Raw genomic sequence first — 21,247 nt, 5'->3', positions numbered from 1 at the left:
GTTTGTTTCCTAATTCAGCTGGAGAAGAAGGTTCAGTCTTCTGAAGCTGGGAAAACTTATTTTCAAAATTTGAACAATTTTTGATTTATTTAACACAAAGTTCAGGCAGCAACTGACAGAACTACACTTTTATTTGTTAAGAAAACTCCTAAATTATTTCAGGAAATAGCAGCCTTTTTCCAAGCACCTGACTCTCAGGATCTACCACTTTCCCGGGGGCCAGGGGGTGGAGAAGAGATCTTTCTGTAGGTATCTTTGTACCTCCTTTTTTTAAGTAAGACTTTGTCCTTTAAATTTTGGTAATAGTCCTTTACATGATGCTTTTAAGTTGAGGTTAAAAAAAATCAACAACTGACAAATTCTGGAGTTGACTTTTCCCCTCCTTTTTCTATTGTTTAGCAAATCCAAATGAGAGGTGAAGTCTCTAAATATCATACAAAGTATTTGGGCTGTGGTTCATGTATAAATGAACCAAATGAACATGAAGTGAAAAACATCAGCACAGACTTTTCTTACTGAGCTAGAATTAGTTGAGATGGCTAGGTATTCAGATATTTGTGACTTAGTGCTTATTGAAAATACTGACATGTTTTCTGAGAGAATGTCTCCATATTCTCGTTAAATTTTGGAGAATAATTGCCAACATTAGTCCTCTGGTTTCACTACTTCACAGTAACCTATGTTGCCTCAGAGGTAGTGATGGCCACTGGGCAGGGATCTGTTCTGTCACCAGGATTGCTCAAGCAGGGTAATACAAGGTATCATATTTCCTGCTGTAGGAGATTGGCGGTACATCCTTTAAGGTCATACAATCACGTGGCCTACATATCCTTCTATTTGTACAGCCTCAAATTCAGTTATTTCATGTCTATATCTTGGACGTAAAGAAGATGGCATGCTCTGAGAAGGTACTCAAAGTCGGATCCCCCATCTCCATCTTTCTGGGACAAGACTATAGACGTTTCCAGGAATCACTTCTGGGAACATTTCTCGTGTGCTCAGGAGTTCTAAATATACCTTGACAGGTTGCAATTCTCCAAGCAGGAACAATGCACCCATATCAATATCTGGGTCTTTGGGGTAAACGTTTGTTTTTACGTGATGTTGCAAGTGTCGGTTATTCCACCAGGTTGTTGACAAGCCCTGAGGAGAAGAGAGGTTCCATTAGCTTCAAGATGTCTCTCCTGAAATGTCTTTCACTCTCAGAGTTTTCTACATGCATCTCCAAAGTCAAAGTAAGATATCCGAGCTTCTGGAACTTGCTCCCTGACTGCTACATCACAGAATAGCTCATTGGACAGAGACTTTCTTTTCTTTTTTTATTTAATTAATTAATTAATTTTTATTTTAAATAGTTTATTGTCAAGTTGGTTTCCATATAACACCCAGTGCTCATCCTAAGTGTCCTCCTCCATGTCGACAGAGCCTTTCAAAACCTACAGACAATTATAGGATTCAGGAACACAAATTCAGGAAAATTCGTAAAAATCATAAATCCTGATCATGAAAATTCATAAAAAAACTTGTTGAAATGAAATGTTTTCCCATCCTTCTTTTTTGGGGGAGTCCTCATTTTAAAAATTCTGAAGATAAGTAAGACATAGAATATTCTCTTTTTTTAACGTTTTATTTATTTCTGAGAGAGAGAGAGATAGACAACGTGAGCTGGGGAGGGTCAGAGAGAGAGAGGGGGACACAGAATCTGAAAGAGGCCCCAGGCTCTGAGCTGTCAGCACAGAGCCTGATGCGAGGCTTGAACCCACAAACCATGAGATCATGACCTGAACCAAAGTCATACGCTTAACCAACTGAGCCACCCAGGTGCCCCAACAGAGAATATTCTTATTTTCCAAATAAAAAAACTCAACTCTAAAACTTTAATTAGCTCTGTGAGAAAAATGGTACTAGTAATCCTGCTTTCATGAATATTTAAGTGAATCATGGATCTGAAATAATCTTGTAGGGGGATTGGCTCAGAATATTGCATGTTCAGGCTTCCATGACCTCATATAAAGATAAATGAGAATAAAAATAATTTAATTGGTTCTGAGCTCAAATCATCTCTGGTTAGGTTGTGTGTGTGATTCTCTCTCTCTAAATGATAGTGTGAAAGTTTTATCAGAGGAAGGATTTGGAAGCACGTCAATGTGTTTTCAATCCTGAATGTATAAATACTGCTTTATGTTTGGGTAAATTTTACCCTCTTTGAAATTCTATTGCATCTTCAGTAAGTATAATATAATGACATTTACTTCCATGGGTTGTTTGAGGAGACACGAGAGGATGTATGGAAAATGTTGGCATGTTGAGGTATTCCATTTCCCATTACATTAATTTTTACATAAGAATAAATAGTATTTGTTTTTTATTGCATATTTGACTTGCATAGATCTTCACTGTCCAATATGATCGCTACGAGCTACATGCTGGTTAGTGAGCACTTCAAGTGTGGCCAGTCAACTTAAGATGACTAGGACATGTATAATATTGGATTTTGAGACTCAGCATGAAAAAAGGAGAGTAAAATATCATATTAATAATTTTTACATTGATTCCATGTAGAAATGATAATATTTTGAATATATATAGTAAATAAAGTTGTCTTTTAAAATGTGGCTGTTAGATAATTTAAAATGATTTATGTCATTTTAATGAGGCTTGTATTATGTTTCTGTTGGACTATGCAGGTCTGGACACTACCTCCACGGTTGAGGGGGATGGGCATGTTTGAAAATCTGCACGTGTGAATACTGCCTTCCATAGCCTTGCTGTAAAGCCTTCCCTTAGCAGATCCCTCCCGAACCCATCCCTCAGGAGTGATAGTCTCTTTTCACCTCTAACACTCCCTACTGTCCTTATAGGGGAATCTCTCTTCCTCCATCCCACTTCTCTCCACTGACTCTTACGCTTAAAAGGGAAATCACTTTCCAAACATTTACTTTTGGATGTCTCATGATAGGTCAAACTGAACATGTACTCATCAGTTTTTATTCCCTCTATGGGGTCTCCATTGCACTCTGCTCTTCTCCCATCAGACTGCATGCCACCCACTCACTCTTACAATTGTGCACTTGCTCTTTTCATGATTTATTTTAAAGTGCATCCCATGCAGCAGACACTGAGCCAAGCATTTGGAATATAGAGCTAGATAAAATGGGGTTCCCATACTTATGAATCATACAAACTTTGGGAGCGACAGACAAACAAGGACACTGCAATAAGCAGTGATTCACCGTGTTAATTAAGTCCTTTGAGAGCCAAAATTTTAACTGTACTCTTGCAGTCGATGACTACCTGTGGAAGTTGGTAATAGGAGAGACACATTTCGATTCGTGATAGGTCAGGGAAAAGATTGAGCGTTCTAGATCCTGGAACTTAGAGAACAGTGACCAGAGTAATTATGGGCGTGATCTAAAGCAGTTGGCTCTACCTTCACCCCTCAGTCTGGAAGTCACAATCACTAGGGGCAAAGGGTAGAGTGATCCACTGGGAAGTGAAGATTATCAGGTACATGCAAACAGGCTTCTCCTGCACCAAATTCCATACAGAAGCCATTCTAGGTCATTCCTCATTTACAAGTTAGATCCTTTCTTGGTGCATTATAAGAAATCCAAACTGGTCTGAAGCCATTTTTTGGCTTGAATTCAAAGCCTTGCTACTGGGTGTGCATGGCCTTGGACAATTTCCTCATCTATGAAGTGGATGAGAAAAATATTATAAGAAATAACATGTTTGAAACTCCTCCACCCACCCTCCCAAATTATTTTAGGATGTAGTCATGGAAAGAGGATAGGCCAGATTTTCAAAGCAGGTCTTAATATCAAATGTTTTCTTTGTCTCTAATATAATACTTGATTCTTATAGTTTTCAAACTGTGCATGCTGGGTCTTGGGGAGGGGGAGTTGAAAAATATGCTACAGGGAGTCCATTTTGATTGGAACATTGCACAGAAGTCCAAAATATGTGCAGATATTTCATGGTGTGCTTTCAGAAGGACTTGTATTGCACAAACACTGCAAAGATCAGACATACACAATTACCAACATAGCTAGTGAGTGAAAATGCCAAAAAACCCTCAGGGCAAGGGTACATTGATAGCAAGTCAAGTTTTGAAGTTTAAAATTGTGATGTATGTAGAAGGTGAAGTTGTTGCTGCTTATATTACAATTTTCTTTGTTACCTCCCTTCTGTTCACCTTTCCTTCCTGCAGGTAGTTTCCTATGCTGTACGTGATTGAAGCCTACACTCATTTTGCTCACAAATCACTGGCTTTATCTGCAAAAAGTGAGTCGTCAAGGTTATTATTCATTTCAACTAATGCAAAAGTGTTTCTGGCAACATAATTTGTACAGAGACAGCTGTGTACAAATTTGGACCGGTGGGAAAGCAGTGACATTTTTAAAAGCACCAGCAAGGGTGGAGCTTGAAATATTACATATACTGGCACCAAGTCAACTGTCAATTACCTCCAGGGCACATGAGTCTTCATTTTCCTCAAAACATGGGAGGGAGAGGGGGAGGGCCCATTGCCTTAATTCTCATCAGGACATAAGAAACTATTTTTGTTTTTATTCTGTGGTAAACATTTCTGACGGGGTACAGAAACACTTATCAACCTAGCACTAGTACATAGAGGGCAGAACTGTGTACCTACAGGAATATTCCAGTTAAATGAAACTTATCACATAAAATGACATTATGTTATTCATTCTAACCATTTTGAGGAACAGATATCATTCTAATATGAATCCAGATCTAACTCTGTGTTACTTAATTTACTTAGCTTGCTTAACTGGAAAGAGGGTTGATAACACTGATTTTAAATATCTTTCAGTTCAATATAAAACCACTGTATTAAGGCAAAACAAGTCGGTTCTGAGTCAATGCTTATGAGTTTTTCCTAAAGTGAGCTGGCTTGAATGCATGATTTGGCTTAGGGAAGGCTCAGAAGCATTTCACCCCATCTGGGCCAGAGTACAGAGTCACTAAATCCTAGAATGTCATAGAAAAACAGACATCCAGTTTATCTCCTAATATTACAGATAGGAAAACTGAGAGTGAGAGGTAGAAGATGACTCAGTCAAGATCGAACAGGGGGCCTTGTCAGAATCAGAGCTAGAACTCATTCTTGGCAGTTCTGTACTCTTACCTTGGTTCGTTCATCCATCCATCCATCCATCGTCCATCCATCCATCCATCCAACCATCACTCAGCAAATGCTGTTGAAGGCCTACTATGTACCAGGCACTCTGTTAGGTATTGCACTGCAGTGGCTCATAGGACCTACCAAGCACCTGCCCTCCTGGACTTCGGGCAGGGGTAGAGCAAGAACAACTGCCATCATCGCCACTGCTTTTTCCCGCAGTCTGGGATGTGCAATGTCTGACTCTTGAACAGTGCCATCTGATCTTTCTTGCCACTCTTTCTCTTTCTTTTCACTTTTATGTATTCTGCATCCTTCCCTTTATTTCTTCATAGCCCTATTCTTCCAGGACTAATCAGGCTTGCTGAATTCCTGTTGCTTCCCAGGAGTACATGTTCAGACTTTTTCTAAGAACATTCCCATTCCTTATTTTACAGAGCACCTCTTCATTTATAAAAGCACAGTCCTTCTCCTATGAAGTGGTTTCTTAATGGGATGCCAAGGATTGGACCAAAGAGTTTCTTAAGGGAAGAAAAACTGTTGGAACTTCCTAAATAAAAATAAATCTTTCCTTATAATAATTTAAAATCCTAATTTTGATATGTATTATAATGTTATATTACATATTAGTACATATGTAGTATCTACACTGTTAGCATATTTACATTTATTTGCAAATCTATTTGTGCACAAACATTTTTTGCTAATATGACTGCACAAACAAACTTGGTAACCACTGTCTTAGGAAATTGTTTGAAAATCCCATCATGCTCCATGAACATCCTGTACCTTGAAATGACTCATCATAATTTCTTGCATCAGATGGTTCCACTTGGACTTTGTAAATATGGAAAGGTGTCCCAAGTCATGCTGCAGAAATGAAGATTGAAGCTAGAAGAGATGAAATTGTTAGAGAAGTTTAGGATCCAAAGGGAAATTAATAAATGAGCCCACTTATAGATTCAGTAGCCCATTGGAGAAGAACGGTGGGGCAATTTCTTCTAGTTCAAAGCCAAGTTCACTTTCTGCTTCCTACACAAGGTGTTCTTTCTCACTTGTATGCCTTTGTGCATGGAGTTCTGTCAGCTTAGAACATTTTCTTTGTCACTGTCATAATATTCCAGTGAGGAGTAGAAAGAGTATTGTTTTTGGAGTCAGGCAGATGTGGGTTCTAAACCATTCTTCACCATGTATGTGTTGCACAGATCTTGGCAAGTTACTTAGTAGCTCTTCATCTGATAAGTTGGGATAATAATATCTTAGTCATGGACTGTTGGGCAACTTAAATACCTACAAAGTGCTTGGCTTATGCTAAGCACCAAACAAACGTTTGTTTCCTTTCCAGTTTCCAAAATAATTGCTCTTCAGGGAATAAAGCAAGTTGACTTCACAAAAAATTAACATAAATTCTGGAATTAACTTTGACATTAATTTTCCATAAAACTTTCTGCAGTTATTCCAATTAGAATTAAATGCCTCTTTCTGCTTCAACAGCACATGTTTGTTCCCCTCCTTGGCATTAATGTCATTCTGTCATGTAGTATGTTTACCAGCTTGATCAATCTCTCCCACTGGAAGACTCTTGTCCCAAGAGCAGGAACCAGACACATTTTCTCTCATGTCCACAACACAGCATGGTGCTCACAGAAAGCCACGGTTACAGATTCACACTTCATTTAACAAAGATTGGTCAGATCTTCTGCTATGCCTCGGTAGTTGATTGGCATTTATGTTGGAATCCATACAATCTTTTTTTAAGCTTTATTTAAATTCTAGTTAGCTAACATGAAGTGTGATATTAGTTTCAGGTGTACAATATAGTGATTCAACATTTCCATACAACCCCTGGTGCTTATCATGACAAGTGCACTCCTTAATCCCCATCACATATTCCTTCATCCACCCACTCCCTCTCCTATAGTAACCACCAGTTCATTTTTTATTTTTAAGATTCTGTTTCTTGGTTTACCTCTTTCTTTTTTTCTGTTCATTGTAAGATGAATAAAAGATAAAGGTGAGTGTTACATGGCTGAGAAATGACTTAAGTTACTGAACTGGTATGGATAAAATTGTGATAAGACTAGCACCTGTCATAGATTAAATACTTCTTTTGTGCCAGTCACTATGCCAGGAGTTTTCACAATAACTTGTTTAGTAGAGAATATTTCCATAAAAATTATTATCCCCATTTTTCAGACAAAAGACCGGGGTCTTGCAAGGTGTGGTAACTTGCTGGTGTCAGATGCTGATTAGTAGCTTGCCAGGGAGTGTCAGGCAGCAGCTGGGACAAGTCGAAAGGGAGAAGGAAACAATTCTGAATCTTCCCCTAAAGTCACTGGTTGGTTTTAGGGTACATGCTTACCTGGGAAATTGTGAGAAGGAAGGAATTGAATATTGTCACAATCCAGCCGGTGCCAAAATACCACACCATTAACCAAGTCAGTATTTCTAAAATCAAGATCTGGATGAAGTGAAGGAAGAAGAACACTGGGTTGGCAGTGAACATGTTCATGGCCTCTAATGTTCTCCGCAGTTCTTGGAAATCTTTCACCAACTGGGGCTAAGAAATAAATGTTCAAGAAAGGAATTAATTCCCTCAAGGATCACCAATGAACACAATAATCCATTCTATTACCTTATTAATACCTTAATTTTATAAATACAAATTTAATTATATTAATACATTTAATTGAGCAAAATTAAAAACATAAAACTATGAACAAACAAAACTTTTTTTAAAAAGTTATGATAACATTTTTTTTTCTGGAGAAGAGAAAGGTGAGTAGTAGTTTGTAAACTGTCTTCTAACTATTTTCTAGCTCAGAATTAGAGGGTTTTTTTGGAGGGGAGTTTGAGGATGGTTATTGTGTCTAACAGTTGCCTTTTAAACCATCGGTATTATTTCGGGTATTGATTGATTGATCTCCAATTATACTTTGGGGAACTGTGTTGTCTATATGGATCTGTGTTACAGTAGTAAGTGGTTCAGTTTACACAGAATCTTCCACATCAACAGCAGCTCAGTATGTGCAAAGGGCCCTTTCATTAAAGATGATGAACATAGAAAAATGCAGTTCGCTTGGATTAGATCAAAGGATGACTTTCTTGTGAGCTGATTGATGGACCCCTAGAAACAGGGCAGGATTTCTGTTGGCATTAGTATGTATCTGCTGATATGTGTTGCAGGAGTGGGAGTTTCCTGGTCCTGTGTTTGTGTAATATGAATATGTGCATGTGGATGCATGAGCAAGGCTAGTATTGGTTTACAAGCTTGCCAGTAAGACTATAGAGGCAGTGCAAGAGCTGAAAAGAAATACCTCTTTGCTTAATGACTAATGAATGGGTTTGAAACCAGGGCAGTTCACATAATGAAATATGTCAGAGTATAAGAAAGAGAGCAGGATTTGTTCAGATACATGAAAGGAAGAAATTTTCAGTATAAAAAGAAAACATATGCACATAAATCTAGAATAAAAAAATTTCATTTCAAAATTCACTGATTCACCTTTTAAGAGATCTATTTCCTGGGGTCGTCTCTCAAGACCCCATCAACTTTGGAACTTTGGTGGCCATGGATAACTTTAAGAGGCCATCTCTAGAGTGCCTGCCAACCTGGTCATCCTTTCCAACTCATTTACTGTACAGAGTAAGGGGATAGCAAGCTCAGAAGAGCACTGGTCTGAAATCATCAGCGAGTAGGTGATAGAGGCAGGAATTCAAGTTATGCTCTGACACAAGTGTTGTGCTCATACTGATTGTTTATACACATATATCTGAGTATATATGTATTATTTTACATGCGTGCACACACATCTCAGTATCTACATAGACGTACTAAAGAAAATTTTTGGCAGAACTTTTCCCCCCATAAACCAATATTCTTTCAGATAACTAATGGTTGTCTTATAGTTCTTAACCATAAGTGGATGTTCTTTTCCTTAAAGAGCATTTTAGGAAAACCAATTAAGCTTTCATCAGATTATAGAACCTCCTGCTCTAAATGATGGGGACATATCTGGAGGTTTGTCAATTGCTGGTGCCACGAGTGAGTTCATGATGATAGTATCTACATTCTATTGACCATTTACTATCTTCTAGACACTGTTCTAAGCCCCTTAAGTGCTTTTAACTCTTTCCATAATCCTCCAATATCTCGTAGGAAGTTGGTGCTACTGTTGTTGCTGTTTTAGAGAGAGAAACTGAGCAATGGGGACGTTAGGGGACTGGCCTAAATCCATACAACCTGTGGCAAGGCTGGGCTGTGAATCTAAGCTGTGTGCTCTCAGAGCCCTCATTGCCAAATACAGGGCTGTGTTTCCTGACACATAGCTGTGCAGGATGCACATGGACCTGAGGCATGAGCCTAAGTGTTTGTCTGAGGTCTACACAAAATCTGTTATGTGTCTTCAGAATCTACCTCTTCCCCAGTGAGTATGTTTCCTCATTTCCTGAAGCAGAAGTATAATCCTTATTCTATCCTCCTTACAGTGATATATAGATCAATATTTGGTAAAAGCTATTTCAGAAGAATTGCACAGAATGTAAGCAGTTTTAAGGAAACAACTTTCAGGGGCGCCTGGGTGGCTTAGTCGGTTAAGTGTCCGACTTTCGCTTAGGTCATGATCTCGCAGTTTGTGGGTTCGAGCCCCGCGTCGGGCTCTGTGCTGACTGCCAGCTCAGAGCCTGGAGCCTGTTTCAGTCTGTGACTCCCTCTCTCTCTGACCCTCCCCTGCTCACACTGTCTCTCTCTCTGTCTCTCCTAGAAATAAATAAAAATATTTTTTAAAAAAAAGAAAACAAATTTCAAAAAAAAAAAAGAAGAAATGCTCAGTATTAGTCAAAATCCCTTTAAGCATTATGTAAAATCATTCTAGTGAATGTCTAACCTTACAAAAACCCTGTCCTCTGGAAGCCAGTACTTCAGGTAGCCAAAGTATTAGAGAAAGAAAGAGTGGCACCCTTCCTTGGGAATGCCTGAGGGATTGGGGCCAGAAAGAAGTGACTTGGAATCCAGGTTCCTTGATACACCAGCTATGGGACCTACAGAAAGTAATTTATTTTCCCTGGACTATAATTTCACCAAATGTAAAAAGGGCTGTTGTTAGGATATATTCACAACTTTCATTTAATATCTATTTATGGAGTCCCTACTACATGTCTGATCCTGTGCAGGTGGTTCTTGAGGACACAGAGATAATATACATATTAGCTGCTTTCATGGAACTTTAACAGTGAATATAGTCACAGACTTCAAACAGTTCTAAGCAGTAACTGGACAAAAATTGTATCTGGTAGTTGCCTGGCATAAAGGAGGTACTTAGAGACACAGAGCTTCTGTGTGCTGTGGGACCAGACAACTCATTCCTTCTTACACAAAGGTTTAATGGTTCTGAATGTCTAAGGAGGATGACACTGTTTTGTAATTTGTAGAAACTACTCATTTTTGCTATTACAGGCTCACCCAGGCATGATGGTGAGTTTCTCACAAAAAAGGATAAATACTTGGATATGTCAGGAAATGATCAACTGGCCTTTGTCCCCATCCTTCCACATGTTTTTGGATCCTGAGACCCCACTCACACTTTTGTTTCTCTCCTGGCTGGGCTCTTCTGGGGCAAGCTCTCCAATGAGAAGTGGTTTAAGGTACAATTTTACAAAGTCAAGGTCCAGGTGCATGGCTCTGAATACATCCTGTAAATCACAGAGAATTATTAGAGGCTTAGGAGACACATGCTTATCTACAGAAGAGCTCCCTTCCTTACCTCATCCTGTGCCCATCTTGGGAATCAGCAGACTCTAGGATTTCTTCTAACTCCAGGTTGATGCTTCAAGTTGAATAATCAAAATTACCCTTGTAAATACTCTATGAAAACCTCATGCTGGAGATCCACCTACTTGATGCACTGCTTCATTAGACAAGCCCACCACAGCCAGGATATTCTTGAGCATTGGAAAAGGTCACTGTTTACTTTATTGAGCACCCAAAGAATTCATTTCCTTGAGTTCATGAGCCATGGTGAATCTTTCAAACCCAACATCAGGCTTGGTGGAAGTTGCTCACACAGAAGCATGCAGCAACCATCACGCTAAACAGATTAGAGGGAAGGAGAATTCTCCAAGAGGTAGATCTCAGCCTTTCTGCTATTGCAGATTTGTGAACAGGAGTAATCAAAAATGAGGAAACACAGCCAATATTATAACTTGAATATGTGGAAGCAATACATATGACTTTAAAGCACTGGTGTTCCATAGTACTAAGACAATGGACATTGGAGTGGTTTTCCTGCACCTAAATTCTGGTTTCTACTTAATAGCTATGGAATTGTGGACAAGTTTCTTGAACTTGTCTGTGCTTCTATTTTCTCTAACATAAAGATGATAGTAATAGTCAAGCAATTCATAAAATTTTTGTAGGGATTAATCAAGTCAACATATTAGCCATCTTTCTTGCATATATACTTCAACTGCTAAAAACTTACTACCTGCGTACTCTTCAATATAGCAACTCAAAGACTTTCTTCATATTCTCTAAAGCCTAATGTGGTATGATCTGAATTGTTTTAGTGAATATGATGAATCTCCCATCTTCAAAGTGTAAAGGAACTTTGGAAAAATCTAAGAACTAAATAGAATCTTGCTTTATAAGAAGATGTTTATATAGGGGCACCTGGGTGGCTCAGTGGGTTAAGCGTCCGACTTCGGCTCAGGTCATGACCTCATGGTTCGTGGGTTCGAGCCCTGCATCGGGCTCTGTGCTGACATCTCGGAGCCTGGAGCCTGTTTCAGATTTTGTGTCTCCCTCTCTCTGACCCTCCCCTGCTCATACTGTCTGTCTCTCTCTGAAATAAATAAAACAGTAAAAAAAAAGATGTTTATATAATGAATAATATTAATTAGAAGGGTGCAGTATCAACTCTTTAGACTTACTTCTCCTAACAATCTCTATGTTCAATGATGTAAAAAGGATTTTGTATTTGCTAGAACCAGTCCAGTCTCTACTGTCCATTCTGCTTCTGCATACTTCCTTTGACCCCCTTGGAAAATTCTGCACTATATAATTTCAAAGGTGTTTTTTAACTGTCACATTCTGCAAGTCTAAAACATAGTTTCCTGAGCCAGGAAGAGAGCCATAACAGTGATTTAGAAGGGAATTAAAGTATTTCAGAATGATTCATATTGGAAATCATATTCTACTTGTTAAAGAGCAGATTAGGATGAAATACTTTCTGATGGATTAAGATAAGAGTGTAGAAGAAAGGTAAGCCACTGAAATTTTGTTTTACTCTGAGCAGTCTTGCAGAGTCTTGAAACAGTGTGTTGACAGTAACCTTGAGTTCATTGTTTTTTCTGATTCCCAGCAAGATTTGCAGGCAAAACTGTGATAACAGATCCTAAACAGAGTTTTCCAGCATAGTAGGCATTGCCCTGCTATGTGGACCTCTTCATTGTACTGATGAGCAGTACAACAAAGGAGTTTAGGTAGTCTTAGATATTCGATGTAAAAGAATTTCCTAGTAAAGTCTGGATATTGTAGAAGTAGTGAAATCCTCTTTTTGAAGACCTGTAAAAACAGGCTATATTATCAACACTCTTGGGCAAGTGTATTCCTGATGAAGGAAGGAGAGTGGGTAAAATGAAAGGAAGAGGGGGTAGTTCTAACGTCTGTTGAGCATATCCTGCATATCCTTTCCTGGGCCAATTCATAACCATCACCTTGGATCTATGAGATTCCACTGTTTCTGCTGTAAAGATAAAGATACCAAGTCTCAAAGGAGACAAACGTCTTGTTCAAAATGCCACAATAAATAGGTTGATACTAAAGCCCGGATTTGAACTGAAACCTATGTGATTTTAAAGCCATGAAGCTATAAAGATTTATTTCACTCATAACATGTATAATTCCTTTTCCGAAAGGCCTCTTAAGAGAGAAGTGATGCCAGATTGTTTGGATGATGCTAAAATCAGTATGTATCTGCTGGGCAGATAGTAATGATGTCTCTCCGCAGTAGGTCTTAATCCCCTGAATCACTTTGCCTCTGGCTCCAACCGACCTCTCCAGGCTTACCTTTAACCATTACCCTTCAGGAACCATCTTGTCCACCAGACCTGACCTCTCCCCATTCAATAAACGTTCCATGCCTATTTATTGTTCTGAAGCTTTGTACATTCTGTTTCCTTTGTCTTGACCACCTTCCTCCTTTTTCTTTCTATAAAAACTCCTCCTCACCTTTCAAGATTCAGATTAAAAATTGCCTCCCCATAACTCAGGAAAGTTATTTACTCTTTCCTCTGGGCTCCTCTAGCTTCTATAGCCTTTCAAATTATATTGTAATGAAGCTGTGTACTTGCCCCTTCTCTGCTGGTCTTTTTGTGTTTCTTTGTAAAATGTAGTATAATATTCATATAGCATTATTTTGGCTTCAAGTGTACAGCAGAATGATTTGATATTTGTATGTATTGCAAAATAATCACCGCAGTGAGTCTGGTTAACATCTGTCACCTTACATGGTTACCACAATTTCTCTCTCTCTCTCTCTCTTTTACATTTTTGAGTGTTTTATTTATTTCTGAGAGAGAGAGAGAGAGGGAGAGAGAGACAGCGTGAGCATGGGAGGGTCAGAGAGAGAGGGAGACACAGACTCTGAAACAGCCTCCAGGCTCTGAGCCGGCTGTCAGCACACAGCCTGACGCGGGGCTCAAACCCACGAACCATGACATCATGACCTGGGCTGAAGTCGTATGCCTAACTGACTGAGCTACCCAGGCGCCCCCATATTTTTTTTCTTTTGTGATGAGAACTTTTAAGATTTCATCTTTCAGCAATTTTCAAATATGCAGTTCAGTATTATTAACTATAGTCACCATGCTGTACATTATAGCCTCATGACTTACTTATTGTAACTGGAGGTTTGTACTTTTGAACTCCTTCACCCTTTTCTCCTCCCACATACCTCTTGCCTCTGGTAGCTACCAATCCATTTTCTGTATCTATGAGCTTGGTTTTTTGTTTTCTTTTTTAGGTTCCACATGTAAGTGACATCATATGACATTTGTCTTTCTCTGACATATTTCACTTAGCATGATGCCTTCTGGGTCCATCCATGTTGGGGAAAATGGCAAGATTTCATTCCTTTTAATGGATGAATTGTATTCCTCTGTGTGTGTGTGTGTGTGTGTGTGTGTTGTGTCACATTTTCTTTATCCATTCATCTGTAGTTTTGTAGCATGTAGTGAAATCCAGCTTTGTTCTTTCTCAAGATTGCTAATTGTTGCTTTGACTATTTGGGGTCTTCTATGCTTCCATATAAAGTTTAGGATTGTTTATTCTATTTCTATGAAAAGTGCCATTGGAATTCTGACAAGTATTGCACTGAACCTGTAGATTGTTTAGGATAGTATGGATATTTTTACAATATTAATTATTCCAACCCATAAGCATAGAATGTCTTTCCATTTATTTATATATTCCTCAGTTTCTTTCATTTATGTCTTGTATCTTTCAGTATGTGGGTCTTTCACCTTCTGGGATAAATTTATTCCTAGGTATTTAAGAATTTTTGAAGGCTAAGGCCATGTGTTGTTGATTAAATTATGCCTACTGTCTCACTCTTCCTGGAATATGGCATATTATCAGTGGACGCCTGGTGAATACAGAAAGGAAGAATGAAGAGGATATAGAATGAAGAATGAAGAGAATATAGGATTTCTCCAACAAGGAAAAAGTTAGAAACATTCAAATATGTTGAGTTCAGAGGATACAGGTCTTAAGAACCAGCATATCTTCCCTACCCAATATCTCCCATTTTTACCTGGCAGCCTTTTGGTTACCTTCTCAACCAAAATCCTGCTTAATCTACCCATAAATTTGTACCAACACTCATCCAAAACTGATTATTTCTAAAACAATATCAACACAGGAAAGACTATTACTTCGCTTTCACAAATAGCTTAGAAATCCTGCTAACTCTTTGCTGTTATTCAATGGGAGATGGAGAGATGTGCTTTATTGTAAAAGTGTGATCCGCACAGGAAGAGAAAATTATGGAAAGTCCTTCTGACTAACCCTGCCTTTACAACTTAGGTACTGTTGAGAGGCTGTGCCTTTCACAAAGGCACCTAGACAGGAGGGTGTGCATGGGCTGAAATCCAGCAAGCATTCTGTTTGCCAAATCTTGTGCTACAACCACTGAAGGAGTGTGCCTTCCTAGTTCGCATTAAGGCACAGTGCAGGGTAGTGAGGAAGGCTGCTTTATATTGGGCAAATTACTTTATTTCTCAAGCCTCAGTTTTTCTTCTAAATATGGATAATAATGGCACCCACTCTGCCCAATGGGTTTATTAACTCTCCCATTCATTTATTCAGTCCTTCTAAAACCTTACTGAGGATCTAGCCTAGTGGCTGAGAGCTGGGGCTTTGGAAATCAGACCAAATAAATAAATCAATAAACGATTGCTTTTTAACATTAACATTAGTTTGCCTGGGGTGGGTTGAAACTTCCCAAATTCAGGAAAGAAAACACCAATGGTGAATGTGTACACACACAAACACAGAATCACAAAACAAGATAATTGGAACATGGATTTCTATTTACTCACCTCAGAAAAGTTCACCAGAGTAGTCAACACCCAACCGCATATCCATTCCCACATCATTGAGTAATTTCTCTTATGCTTACCCTTCTCAAGTCTCATATGCTCCAGGGCAAAGGCTAGAACAAATCTCCTCATATTCTGGGTAGTGCATGAGTTGTGAATAGGTCAGTTTGTTAGGAGAATACCGTCTTTGCCCTTTATTTGGGAGAAAGCCTTTTCAGAATAGAAAAGTTGAAGTTACCCAGGTTCCCCTTCACCCATAGGAATAAGCAGAGGGCTATTTTTACACAGCAACTCATTTTATTGTTTGAGAACTTTCATTATTTCAAAGCTTTTCCCTATACCAAAATTTTTTCTGTGATACTTTCTGCTGAGCTCCAGCCCCAATTCTCTCTTTCTCTCTGATCTCCCTCCCAAACCTGCTCATCCTCCTGGCTTCCCTGTTCTGTCATGGATATAGCCATTCCGTTCCCTATGTCACATATGCACAAGTCAGCCAGATTATTTCTCCCTGATTACTCAACCAATCACTTACTACATCTTATAAATTATGTCTCCTACACATCCTTGGCAGCCACCCCCTCTTTTTCATTCCTGTGGTCAATGCGTTGTTCAGATCTTTAACATATTCCCTGGGCTTCCTCCTTAATTTTGGCTGACTCTTCAGTTCAACCTTCACTTAGGTGCCAGACTGGTCTTTCTGAAAGAAAGCATTTCCTCATGGCCCATATTTACCCGTTAGCACCTCAACACCCCTCTCTCTCTTCTACTCTCCACTTCTCTCTACTTCTCCACCTATTTTCCACTACTCCACTACTCCATTACTCTACCCTCCCTTCTTTCTACTTCTCCACCTATTTTCTACTTTAGTCATTGTTCCACTGAGGACCAGATTATTTAAGAAATGGTGACAACCCAGAGAAGATGCAACTACTATTACTGATTATTACTTTCATCACCAACACCTTAGAAATCCTGGTTGGTTTTGCTGTGGTGATTGGGGGTGAGGAGAGATGATGACTAGAGAAGTGTTATTATGTGTCATGGAAGAGGAAGACGGAGACATGGCTCAGATTTCAACACCTTTTCTCTCCTTCCCCTTTCTGTTTTCTCTTTCTCTCCTGTCACTTCATCCTCTCTTCCTCATGCCTTGATAGTCATTGACACTAACTGAGCACTTACTAGGTGCCAAAGTGGCAAAGCTGGGATGCCCATTCTGGCTGGGTGTTTACTCCTAATGGGAATCTTATTTTCACTCCACCTCTGTGCACATCCTCTCTTCTTCCTGCCCTTGCTTTGCTTCCATTGGCTCCATGCCATCCTTTTGGAATGGCATATAGCTCTCCTATCTTCCACATGGTAGTCCTTCAAATAGCTGGATAGACTTTTCTTTATTTCCTCTAAGTTTTTTCATTCTTTCCCTGTCATATTGACCTTTGACCCTCATGAGAAAGAACTTGAGTTTCTCAGTGTCCTACTTAGAGTGTGGTGTCCAAAGATCAGAAATGAGTTGACCAGGACACAGGATATTTAACTTACTTTCTTTGTTCTGGACATGCTGCTCATGTATATGCATCACAAGATTGCATTTATTCCTTTCATGTCCCGGAACATATTATTGCCTTACATGAAACTTGTGGCCAAATATTTTTTCATTTGCATGTCTTGTCCTCAAATGCTTTGTCGTCCTCATTTAATAATTGCAAAACAGCCCATCATATGGATAAATTGATAACTATATAATCAGTTATTCTTGGGCTTACAGTTTGTTTCTGGCTTTTCCCCAACAAACTCTCATCAGATTAAAAGACTGGGTCCAGACTGTAATGCTTAGCACTCAGTCATTAGTTTTAAATCATATCATTTAAAAACAATCAGACAATTCAGATGGGAAATAACAGGGGCTGATGTACCAATTTTGTTTTATGGAATCTTTTCTTTGGAGAGAATTAGACCTCATCTCAGAAGAACTAAGGAATAATAAAACTAAAGCACTATCATCTTTTCAGTTTCTAATCAGTCCCAAACACCATACGTACTACTGACTTTCACAAGGTTAAGAGGAAAGTATTATTATCCCCACTTTCTGGATAAAAGAGCCGAGGCTTCAAGAGTTTCAGCACCCTCCTCAAGACAGTCTTAGCAAGTGGTAGAGCTTCGGCACAAATCAGGCCTTTTCATTCCCAAGCCTGTACTCTTAATCTTATGCTGGGCCTTTAACAAGCATTTTAGAAAGGCTGACTACATGAATGAGTGAATTAATGATCCTGTGGGAAAGGCTATCATTATTACCCTTTCATAAGGAGGGTGGAAGCTTGAAGGAGAGTTTCCATGTAAATAAAAGAGCAGTGCTCTCATCTGGGCTGGTGCAGCCATAGGTTGAAGGCCAGCTTACAGAGACTATACTTTTCTTAGGTCCACAGTTGCCTTTCAGGGCACACCCTGCAAACACCTCTTAGGCTGTAGAGTAAGCCTCTGATTGTAGGTCCCTTCTGTTCTGCCCTCCTTCACTAGAGAGCATGATGCTTCTCCACCATGGGTCCCTCTGTTCTCAATCAGATGACACCAAATATAATCAAGATCTCTAAGCTGGAGGTAAACAGGAAATAATAATCACACCTCTGAGGCTATGGATGCCAGTGAGATAAATCATAATAGTTAAAATTTAATGAAACTTTATTAAGTGCTTGGCATTGTGCTAAACACTTTGCAAGCATTAGTCCCATTTACCATAAACCAGTTAGATTGGTAAGGTCATGTCCATTTTGCTAACGATGAAACAGAGGCTGTGAGCATTTCAACAACTTTCCCACGTTCACTATCCAGTTGCTAGCCAAGGCTCCTCAGATTCTGAGTAGTTATGGAGTTTTACATTTGTCAGAACTCTTCTGAAGCCTCTCATTCTTCTTGAGCCGTCTTCCTTTGCAAAAATCTTTTCTCTGAACATTTTTGGATTTACTTACATAAAGTCTAGGGTACACGGTTGAACATGCTCAAGATTTTCATCTTTATGATATGAATTTCAAGGTGGCATGGATATTTTCTCCTAAAGTCCTGATGGTTTTTATTTTATTAATTAATTGCTACTTGTTGGCTAGAATTGGATATGGAGTCATGTTTTTTTCCTAACTTCTTAGAGATAAACATCATCAGAAAGTTAGATTTATCAGCTCAGCTGTCTCAAGCTGAGTGAGTTTATCAGTTATTTCCAAGGTGTTTGATGACCTGCATCTTTGCCAACACATCGTCTGAGCTGATTCTGTGATTTGGATTAGAAAAGCACTATCCTTAATTGTAGGTTTGTATTATTGTTATTAATAACATTTTGATGCCTATCAGATGAATTTCTCTCTTTCTTTTACACACCCCATTTATAAGAATCTGAAAATTTCTAGTTGGACATAGACATTATTTTTCCCAAAATGTTCTGACCCACTTGTAACTTTTTTCTTAAAAGAGAGTGACAGATGGAAACCACACTTGTGGTGAGCATGACATAGTGTATAGAGTTGTTGAATCACTATATTGTACACCTGAAACTAATGAAATATTGTGTCAACTCTACTAAACTAGAAAACAAACAGTGACTCCAATTCAAAACAAAACACCAAGACAAAACAAAACTCAAAATACACAAACAGTATCCACTGTCAGCATCTGAGCCCATCCCAAAGTTGGAGCTAGGCCTTGAGGCTTATTTGGTTTCAGGTTCTTGCTGGATAGGAATCCTGAAGAATTGGTCTGGGAGGAGAAGAGCAATTGTGGAGTTTGAGCACATATTCAAAATGCTTTTGGGAAGAGAGCCAAGTCCCAGCCACCCACCAGCTGGAAGAGAGCAGGCAGAGCTTTGAGTTCCTTACCGTGGCGTCTTCCCCAGCATAGTGGTTGAGGATTCGTCTCCCCCCTGGATGCCTGTTGGCCCAGCTAGTAACGTCGTAGACCTTGCAATTGATCACCAACCACTGATCAGTCTCTTGATTGTGTTTCTGGATCTCCTGCCAGCTGTACACGTTGAGACTTTTTTGGGCATGCCACACTTCCCATTTGCCTCCTGCTTTACGGAGACTTCATCTCTCCCATTTGCCACTGGTTTCCCATTGGCTTGATACTTCTTACCCAGATATTGCTGACCCTCTTCCAGAAGGCTCCGAATTCCTGTATGCTTGTCTTTAAGCTTCATTGTCATTATACCTCTTTGATTTCTGGGTTGACTCCTGAAATTTCTAATCTTTGCCTCTGATTAGACCATAAAAAAGACACTTTTCCTTCCTTCTTATTGTGCTGCAGTGTGATGCCTGCACAGAAACTTTTTAGCCTAGTTATCTCTTCACAAACCTGACAGTGAGCTCATCCCCAGCCTCACACTTCTCCGTCTGTCCTGATCTTCTCTGCCATGATAGAGGCTGGATCACCTTCCCTCTCTCTGCTGGCTGGTGTGTCTTAGCAGCATTCTCCTTCATCATTAAATGTTCCCTAGTAAAGAGCTTGGTCCAATCACAGTTGGTCTGGAAGTTGTGACATGCCCTAGGGCATTGGGGTGAGGTTCAGGTCACAGGGCTGTTACACTGTCACTTCATGGGGTTGGGTTCACCAGCTCTCTGGTGTGCCTGTGGATGGAGACATTTAGGTTTGTTAATTTTACATGTGAACCAAAGCTTTCAAAAATCTCCAGGATGACACGAATGCTTGGTGGACTTGGGAAATGTTCTATATGACTGTTGTTATTCCTCCCTAGAGTTCTCACTTTTTTCAAACAATATTTTTTGAAAGAAAGCTTTAAGTTTATCAAAAATACCAATGAGTGGGAAACTAGCTTTTCTCTGTTTTCTTTGAAACTGTCTAAATCTGTCACTCTCCTAAAGGTAATACCAACAGGTGTTTGCCAGATAGCACGATGATTTACGAAGCCTTTGTCACATGCTTTATCTGATTTAATCCTCACATCAATCTTCTGAGGGAGGTACTATTAGTGTCCCATTTTCCAGGTGATGAAACATAGGCTGAAGACCTCAGGTAACATGCCAGAATTACTTCAGTGACAAGTAAATTGGTGCATGAACTGAGACTTTCTGATCCCAGATACCTGACTTCTCCCACTGCATTCTCCAAACCTATGGTCTAGACATATATAACAATAACTTGACTCAGTGGTTTAGAAATGAATCAGAGGAGAGATTCTGGGGCAATGTAGTGGTGGTGGTGGGTGTTAATTTTAAAAAAGAAGCAGCATGAAAAAATACAAAACATCCATTTTCATATTTGGAAATCAGTCTTAAGTAAATCATCAGTAATTCAGCTCCAGATTTATATACTCAGGGTTTTATTCTAATACGATTTATTTATTTATTTTTATTTTACTTATTTTTATTTTTATTTATTTTTTTTATTTTTTTATTTTTTTTTTTTACAAATAGTTTATTGTCAAATTAGTTTCTACATAACACTCAGTGCTCATCCCCAAAGTGCCCTCCTCCATGCCCATCCCCCCCTCCCCCCCACATCCATCAGTCC

General features: G+C 39.1%; 1 protein-coding gene across 1 annotated transcript in view; it reads right to left on the bottom strand.

Moving 5' to 3' along the window:
- Positions 1-19,922, bottom strand: part of LOC120227525 (fatty acid desaturase 2-like protein FADS2B) — a 32,975-nt gene extending 13,053 nt beyond the window's left edge. Inside the window, 6 exon segments of the mRNA XM_039225621.1 lie at positions 1,018-1,143; positions 5,933-6,034; positions 7,506-7,703; positions 10,724-10,834; positions 19,597-19,760; positions 19,763-19,922. Of these exon segments, the coding sequence (XP_039081552.1) occupies positions 1,018-1,143; positions 5,933-6,034; positions 7,506-7,703; positions 10,724-10,834; positions 19,597-19,760; positions 19,763-19,922 (861 nt within the window).
- Positions 19,923-21,247: the final 1,325 nt, after the last annotated feature.

Source organism: Hyaena hyaena, unplaced genomic scaffold (assembly GCF_003009895.1).
Source record: "Hyaena hyaena isolate Hyena2069 unplaced genomic scaffold, ASM300989v1 scaffold_2447, whole genome shotgun sequence".
NCBI lineage: Eukaryota > Metazoa > Chordata > Mammalia > Carnivora > Hyaenidae > Hyaena > Hyaena hyaena.
This window is presented reverse-complemented; position numbering and strand designations above follow the sequence as displayed.